The 8,797-nt window shown below is 41.6% G+C and overlaps 1 protein-coding gene across 2 annotated transcripts in view; it reads right to left on the bottom strand.

Annotated features, from left to right (window-relative positions):
- Positions 1-912: 912 nt before the first annotated feature.
- Positions 913-8,797, bottom strand: part of LOC146866790 (zinc finger protein castor homolog 1-like) — a 74,476-nt gene continuing 66,591 nt past the window's right edge. For both annotated transcript variants that reach the window (XM_085601300.1, XM_085601311.1), the window contains exons 3-4: positions 5,508-7,661; positions 913-1,499 (exon numbers count right to left, since the gene is read on the bottom strand). In XM_085601300.1, coding sequence (XP_085457426.1) covers positions 6,889-7,661 — 773 coding nt within the window. In that variant the 3' untranslated portion in view covers positions 913-1,499; positions 5,508-6,888. The remainder of the gene's footprint in view (positions 1,500-5,507; positions 7,662-8,797) is intronic.

The raw sequence follows: 8,797 nt of genomic DNA, 5'->3' as shown, positions 1-8,797 counted from the left end.
TTCCCAAATGGAAAACACTTTTTTTTTTTAAAGCAGAAACAGGCCCTTGAATAGCAAAGGCTGCTTAAAAAAAAAAAAAGGTTTCCTGCCCTGGAATATAAATGTAGGGAATGCAGGGACTGAAGTCTTCAGTCTTTGCAGGCCTTCATCCCTGCAGTTGAAGCCAGTCACAGTGGTGTCACAAATAACAAAGGTGCCTAATTTTCATTAGGCAGGACATTTTCAAACCTCCTGCAAATGTACAATTGGTAATGTAACCTATTAGTACATCGGTTGCATCGTAAGCTGCATTCCCATTTGCAAACCAGTTACTGTGAAAATTACATATCACTGGTTTGTGACTGGGAAAAGCACAACGGGTTCAAGGTGTGGCAAACCAACGTCCACTTTGTTCCTGATTTCTCTATACACCAGCAGGAGACAACTTGGACTACTGCACTATTCTGCCATCATAAGATTATGAAGTCTGCAGTATCAGTAATTTTGTGAGCAGAAACAAAATGAGGTATTATTGATAAAGTTGTAACAGAGCATTAAGAGGTAGTAACCTTACCTTTTGTGTCTGTTATTTTTTCCTTTTTTTTTTTTTTTTAAATTTATGTGCTCCTAGGGATGATCAGTCTTACCTGCGCTATTGGCCAATCTGTGGATGTCGGATGATCAAGTGGAATTGTTGGGTACATGCTTTCTTTGTATTTAATTAGAGGAAGAACAGCATCTAGCAAAGTTCTAACTAATAAGATGGATGCTCTGTAGTAAGAAGCTCAACTTTTGTTGCTCGCTACGCAATAGCTAACTTGAGAAAAACTGATAGTAGCAAACTGAAGGATTTCTAGGAAAAAATCTTTTCATAAAAACAAATTGGTTGGAAAACTACAGTTTGGGAACCAAAATGCTGTAACATTGTCAATGTCTATTTTATGAAGATCTGAGAATTTTATTCAGTTATACCTAAGATATGCTTCACATAAAAAAGACTGCCAAGGCATGCAGAAACATAACATACAGAAATGCAGCAGTACAGAGATTGAGCAGGTTAACATGTTAGACACATTTCTATCCAACTTTAAATCCAGCACGTCAAATGCAGTGTTTGTATGTGGTGGTAGAGTTCTCCATGTCCATAAAGATGTTGCTGCAGATGAAGAATCAGGTCGCTTCTCAGTAAGATAATCTGAAGGTTGTTTAGTGAAGCATATGAAGTCAGAATTCATTAGTCATTTCGAACTGTCATGCCAGACAGAAGAACAGATGGAGTATTACTATGTTGCCCCATGGTAGTTGTTTGAAACGTTGTGTACAGAAAAGAAGAGGTTCTCAAAGATCAAGAAACATTTGTGGCAGTGCACATTGGTGTTCAGAGTCCAAAGTTTCAAACATTCCTGAAAATACTGGCAGCATAAGTATGAGATGTAGAAGAGATAGCTGCATAAACTGCGATAGAGATTCCTTGTGCGAGCAGAAGTTACGGTGCCACGATCCACTCATTCAGAATGAAGCTGAAAAAGCAGAGAATTAGATTAAAAGTGAAATGTATCAAGCAACTTAAATGAGGCTATTTTGTTTTCCCAACTAAATTATAAACCAAAAGTAATTTAGAGAAAAGAAACGGACGTCTGGGTGATGGCATTCTTCATGAGACAAATGCCTGTTTGTGCTAATTTCTAAAACCTACTCCAATAATTCAGTAAACAAGTAGGAAAAGGATATTCTTGATCCAAGTAATAACGGCCAACATACAGAAACAAGCATTTGCAATGCAATCGGTCTCGCCTTTGGGACCTTATATGTATTTAGCTATGCAGCACATTAGCCTGGGTGCTGAAACAGCTACTATCCTTTAACAGGGATGGAAGGTAAGCACCAAACTGTGTGACACACCAGGTATGAAAACACATGGAGAGAAATATTGCCTTTCAGCGGGAAATGCTATAGTCCAAAGCGCTGCTTTTAATATAAAATCAGGGCCTTCGGTGGTCATATCACTGAAAATACAAGATTTGAAAAAAATATTATTCTCTATGGGTGCTTTTTAAAGACCATTTCTATGGACTGGATTCTAGAGTATGCTAAAGTTATTCTGGTATTTTACTGACCTTTGCTGGTCATTTTCTATCAAGAAAGTTAAATAGAGACAGTTCCCAGAAAACAAAAAGGAACATTCCTCAGCAGAAAGCAATTCTGGTATTTTACTGACCTCTGCTGGTCGGTTTCTATCGAGACAGTTAAATAGAGGCAGTTGAACAGAAAAAAATGTCCCTAAGCGGAAGCAGACAAGTCCTAGGGCTGATCTCCAGAGCCCACAAAGTACATATACATAAAAGTATATAATAAGTATATACTAAAGTATATACAAGAGGTCTCGAATGCTCGACCTAAAAACGAGGATATATTCTGCTGTATTCAGCAATTGCTCCTACATGACTGCTTACAAAAATAGTGGAATTGCTTTTCATTGTCTGGTAATGCTGCCTGTTAAACATGACAATAAACTGGAATTTCAAAAATTGTCATGCAAAGCAGCTCATGAGGTAAATAGTCCTTTATAAAAATTAAATATCTAATTATAGATAAAGTAAGCATGGTGTGAAATGTAATCCAATATTTTATCTATCTCAGGATGCACAAAGTCTGAATTACTGTTTATAATGCACTGTTAAGAGCCAAATGTGCTTGGATTGCTCCTGGAAATAACACCAACAAAGACCAGGCTTTACTCTACATGCTAGGACATGAAGACACTAGTAACACTTTAGGCAGCATCAGAAATGTTAACTTATGGTTATACATTCGAAGCTGAGAACTGTACCCAAATATGAGGCAATTAGCGGCTGTTCTATATGGTGACATGATGAAATGGGTACTCTCAAGAAACATTACAAAAAGGTCTAGCAACAATGAAAACCAATGTGATCGATATCCCATTCACCTTATTGCGAGTTAATTTTGATTGAATTAACTTGTAATACGGTGGACAAGATATTTGTTACATTTGCAATGAAGTGCCCATCCGCTAAACTCTAAATCAGGCACTTAGTTTTTATCTTGCCATGGGTGACGTAGACTGAAAAATAAATAAAGGATATCATACTGGCCTTTGTCACATGTGAGGTCTTGGGCAATGTTTGTTTATACTTCATTTGACAAATCAAAAGCAATCAACTGCAGATGCTTCAACTCCAATCACTGTGGTGTAGATCATGCAGGTTCGGATGGAAAACTTTACTCTGCTGAAGCGACAGAAGAACTTCCAGAAGGACTAGTCTGATAAGAGAGCAGATGCACATACTCAAAAGTCTCCTGATACCACACTCTTGTGGCATTTTGAATTTGTCCTGTTAAAAAGCATTCGGAGGGTGACGATCTAAAATGGAAAGAAGGCATCTGTTCTTCTTTAGCACAATGATATAGCACGAGTAACAATCCGTCCCTATTTCTAGGTCCGCAACACTCTTAACAGTAGAGCTCGCACCTCTTGGATGGATAGGTGCTCCTCTGAGAGCTGCTCTGATGTAGGAGGAAGCCTCTGCGGGTTGGAAAGCAACAGAAGGAACAATCTTAAAGACCCATCTAGCTGCTGTGATGTATTGCCACACTGGGAGAAAGTATTGGATCCTGCCTCCCACAGGGTAGTCATGCTCTTCTAAGGGTGAGGTAAAAGCGGCTTGGATGCTGATGCTGTAGGGGAGGGAGACTGGGAAGATAAAAGCCCTGGTGACCTGCACATTGCCTGCCTGATCCCTGTTCCTGGCCATGAAAGGACCGGGGTGACCAAGGTGGGGTGGAGGGCCTACACATCAACCCTTTGGAGTTGCCTCTATAAAGGCAGAAACTGATGGGAAAATTGTCTGGCATGGATTGAGAGGCCCAAAGAACGTGCCATGGCTCAACATTTCTTGAAGCGTTTCAAGACTGTCAGCTTTTTCATCGAATCGGCAGGATCCATCAAAGGAAACCCCATTAGTGATGCAAGCACATTTCCTGAAAAACCTGGTTACAGAGTGCCACACTAGTTCCGACAGTAGTATCCAAGCCAGCGCAAGTTATGTATGTGGCCGCAAACTGTTCATCTTAGAGCCAGGGAGGTCGTACATTTTTCCAATACTGCTGGCAAGATCTTCCTGGCCAGGTCCCAGAGGGTGTGCATATGTTGGCCTATTAGTCAAACCACGTTGATCGATCTCAAACTAAGCTGACCAAACAGAACATTTGTTTTCAAATGCCTCAGTCCTTTTTGACTCCTTGTCCTGGTGGTTCTGGGGAATTAATTACTGGTTCAAGCTTGGACTACTAAACGCTCACCAGCAGGATGTTGCGTAAAAAAAAATAATTAGGGTTGTCAGAGAGTCTGTGACATTTGGCCACTTTCCTTTTCGCCAGAGGGGGAAAGCAAGGCTTAGACCAAAGTGCCCATCGAAATGTCAGTTAGTGTTTTTTTAAAGGGAATAAGCCCAGGTTACAGCATGCCAAATTACCACAGCAAAAGAAGCATTCTCTTTCGTTGGCAGCCCAAGGGTGGAAACTAGCCCTGCATCAAGGCCACTGGCCTAAGTCCATGTATACATTTTCATCATCATAATTTGGGGGTAAATCATACCCATCCTCACCTCTCTGGGTGTTGGTCTAGTCAGAATTGGAACCAAAAAGTTGATGGAACCTCTAGGAATGGCTCAGTGGAAGTATACTCTCTGAATCGGGCTGCACAGGACCTGGATGTGCGAGAGTGGAATTGGAGAGTCAGCAGCGGATTCCCCTCCAGTGGTGGGCACATCAGGACCAGGGATGACGAAAGAGACTGGCTTGGATCCAGAATGGAAGTCGGCACCCGAGTCAGTGCATAACCTCAAATGAGTTCTAAGATTCAGATGGTGCCCAGGACGGATCCACTAGCAGTAACATGACAGGAGGTCCCTACGGATACTTTGTCCCCAAAGGTGCGCAAGAGTGACCTGGAAAAGTGCCCAAAATACATTTCATTGCCAATTAAAGGCCTTGACAAGCTGCAGTGTCACTTAAGGCACAGGGAATCTGGGCAAATTGGGATCAATTGCAGAATATTATGGATTGAAAGAAAGATCAATTGGTACCTTGAAGTGCCTTCTCTTTAGAACGAGTGAAACAGGATGGGGTCAATTCCAGATTTACCTTCTTATATATCCTCTAGGATTTGGACTTTGACTTACCAGATGACTGACCGCGAAGAAGACCTGTTGTGGGATAGACCTCAATACTAGACTTGGAGCTGGATTTAAGCAAGTTCTGTGACTTCTTCCTATGTTCGGTGACGTATAAGCTTGCTTCAGGTCCCAGATTGCCCTTGCATACATGAGTGAACACATCGCAGAACGTGGAGTTGTGTCCCGAGCCAAAGCACTAAAGGTACACCATATGTGTGTCTGTTACTGACATCTCTTTGCTGCAGTCAGGGCATGCTTTGGACCCTTTTGTTGTAGATGAGAACATTATTCACTTTCATACTGGACTTCGATTAGAAAATTGTCACATACCGCTGAAAGAGGGAGCGGAACTCTGGATCTGCTTTCAAAGGCATGGAAAGAAAGGAACGGACATCAGCGTGCAGGGTTTGTGCTTATATGTGGCTCCGCTCCACAGCCACATAGCAGCGCTTGGAAGTGCTTCTATGAAGAGTTTCCAGATGCAGCCTAACAGCTGGGAAATATTCTAAAGTAAAGAATCTGCGGTTACAAGAATCCTTGATAAACAAAAGACAACAACAGTCAAAAAGTAAATCTTTCTCTGAAAGCAAGGGAGGCAGGAAAAGACCAACAACAATGTAACTATGTCAAAAGCAGCCATTGGTGCTTTTTCAAAATTCAGAACCACCACTGGATTTTCCTTTTACGCAAATGTGCACTAAATATACAATTTGTATAGTAGTGGAATATGTTTATCAAAATGAAGAGCACATTTAGTTGGTGTTCTTTGTACTCTAGTTTCTCACTCAGTTTCATATATTGGATCACTGTTCTAGCAATGTCCAGTTTTCCTTGAATATAGAAGAGGAGCCTCTAAACTCTTTGATGCTATTGTTGGAGGCCCTTGAACGGAAACATGTTCATATAAATGATGTGTAAGACCTCCGCTATAAGCGCAATTAGAATGCAATTCCAGAAGTACCCAAGGAAAAACCTGTGATTTAACTAGCCCAAATTGTATATTATCATTTTAATGCTTTTTAAAGAAGACATTGCTGAATAACACTCTTTCAGCTTTACGTGTTGCAATAAGTAGATATTACATTATTTAAAGCTAATAATAATATCAATTGCTTTATTTTTAATAGAGCACGAACCAGTGATATCCAGAATCCAGTGCATAGTTTACTTCCTCCTCTGTTTATCGATACCTTCCATATTCACCTACTGCATGCCCACGGACCAACAGACTTATTTTCCCATCTTTGAACTAGTTTCTTTTCTCCTCTACAGCAACACTTGGATTACCATAGTCCATTGTGTACTATTTTTTGTGGGTATATTATTGTTTATTTTAAATGATGTCACATATATCAATTTTGGTACATTGATACAGAATGCACACAATTTTCATGTCTTGCACAAACAGATCGAAAAGCTCAGATATGCGTCGGAATATTGATTTGAAAAGCTTTCCTTTTGGTTCAATGAGTGATAAGAGAGATGGCTGTTTTAAAAGTATAGCCAAATCAAAAATTTAAGGTCACCCTTAAGCTTGCCTGTTGACTGAAATCCTAATAGTAAATTTCATGGCCAAATCCAAATACGCATATTATAACCATACAAAGGTTACAGTTGGGAGCATCAAGATGCAGCTCGATCCCATCTTGCTTAGCGTAACAATAACAATTCCATAAATGGTAACTCTGGTCAATCAATATGTACAGTAATACTAGCGACTAGGTTTTTTAAAATTATTGACTGGTATCTGCACTGTTTGTCCAGCAGTGACCACCAAAGTGCAAGGAGTGCTGATGAGAGTGACTGGGGTCAGGCTTGGGTTCGTTTCTGCCGCTTTATCTCGGCTAGATTGCTGAATGTCAGCGATATCACATTTGGAATGTTGAACTACATTCCCCATTTTAAAAGGGTTTCCCCCACTCATTTCCTGTAGATCCTCTCCTGTCTTAAAAAGGTGAAGATATTTGATATTCTCCAGGTCATACTTGGAGGGCTTCTTGTAAGTGTTAGAGTTCTGTGGACTCAGTGCCTCACCGGTCTTAAGATTTTGTATAAGTAGGTCATACTTTGAACCCCTTGACACCATGCCCTGCACACGGGTGCTGCTCCTAGACGGTAGGGGCAAGATGGTAGCTTTAGAGTCCATGCTTAGCATCCAGTTCCGGCTGTTAAAATCATTGCCACTGTTCTTCTCATGGTCACTCTTAAATTCCATTTCTTCACTCTTGGCTTCCTGAGGGAGCCAGCCCAATGGTTCCCCAGCCTTCAGTTTCTGAATGGTTTTCTCATACTTGGAGATTCTAACCCGCTTGCTCACACTGTCATCTCTGCGGAAAGAAGACATGCCACATTCTGAGGTAGGTATAAAGAGACTGTCAAAGCTGATCTTCCTGCTAGTGTCCTCCTTCACTCCCCGGTCGCTGTTGCCAAGAATACTCAGGAAATCAGGAATGGTAGGGTTGCTGTAGCCACTCACTGTGAAATCTGCAGAGAAAAAATTGGTAAAGATTTAGAGATAAACCATTCACTGCTTGCTAGCCATTATCTATGAGCACCTAACACATTTGCTAAGTGTTACACCTCCTGGGCTCAGGGTCGGATTGGGAAGGCGGGCAGTCGGGCATTGGGGAATGGGCCAGTGCCTTAGGGACACCTGTAGACCGGTTTTCTAGGGTCTCTGTAAACCAGCTCAAGAGCCTTACTTTCTTCCCCAGTTCCCGCTAGACCACTTTAATGTGGCACCAGTATCATGGGCACTCCCCTACCATGTTGTAAATTGGGCCAGGTGTTGCTTTGGCCTTTGGGGCATCTTCACCTTGGCATCCTGCCTTGTGTGGCCTACCCTGCCTGGGGGCCAGGTGATTTTGTGCCATTGGGCCATTCTCACATGAGAAGCAGAAGCTGTGTGCTTTGCTTGATCTTGGACCCTCCCCTCCTAGGTCATCGCCCTGAGGCTATAGTGGGCTGGAGAGGAGGTCTCCCTAGAAGCCAGGAGTTGTCTCCTCGACCAGTGTCTTTTAGACCTTGAATGGGGAGCAAGTGCTTTCATAAGCTTCGCTGTGAGGCCATCTTTCTCTAAGGAAAAAAAAAATTTGGATGTAGCTTATGGCCAGAGCTGGCGAAGTTGGAACTAGGATCAAGTCCCGTTTGCGTTCACAAACGGGCAGATTCTGCAAATCTGCCTGTTTGCGAATGCAAAAAGGCTTGATACATCAGGCCCTTTATTCCCAAAGGGAGGACTGCATTAAAACGCTTTCCATTTACAGGTAGGAAGATGCTATGGACTTCTTTACTGCAAGACATGAGCCTCACTAAAACAAGCAATAAAGTTGCTCAGAAAATGTGGCAATTGGACTCTTCATCATTGGTTTCATCCTACAAGGAGGGTTCTAGTGTGGGTTGATCCATCAAATTAATTTCCGCTCAAGCAGGAATTTGATTAACTGATGAATGAGTCAGATGTCTACTTAATTCCAAATATGGAGGATACATTTTTTGTAGTGCACAAGACCTATACTCCAAAAGTGAGTCCGCAAGTGTAGTTCACCCTTTTAGTATATTTTCTATATCATTTCTGAAACCGCTTGGATCCCTGGGTGGGAATATTTTGTCATACCCCA

Source organism: Triturus cristatus, chromosome 1_2 (genome assembly GCF_964204655.1).
Source record: "Triturus cristatus chromosome 1_2, aTriCri1.1, whole genome shotgun sequence".
In the NCBI taxonomy this organism is placed as follows: Eukaryota; Metazoa; Chordata; class Amphibia; order Caudata; family Salamandridae; genus Triturus; species Triturus cristatus.
The sequence above is the reverse complement of the archived record's forward strand: the minus strand, read 5'-3'. Positions and strand labels throughout refer to the sequence as shown.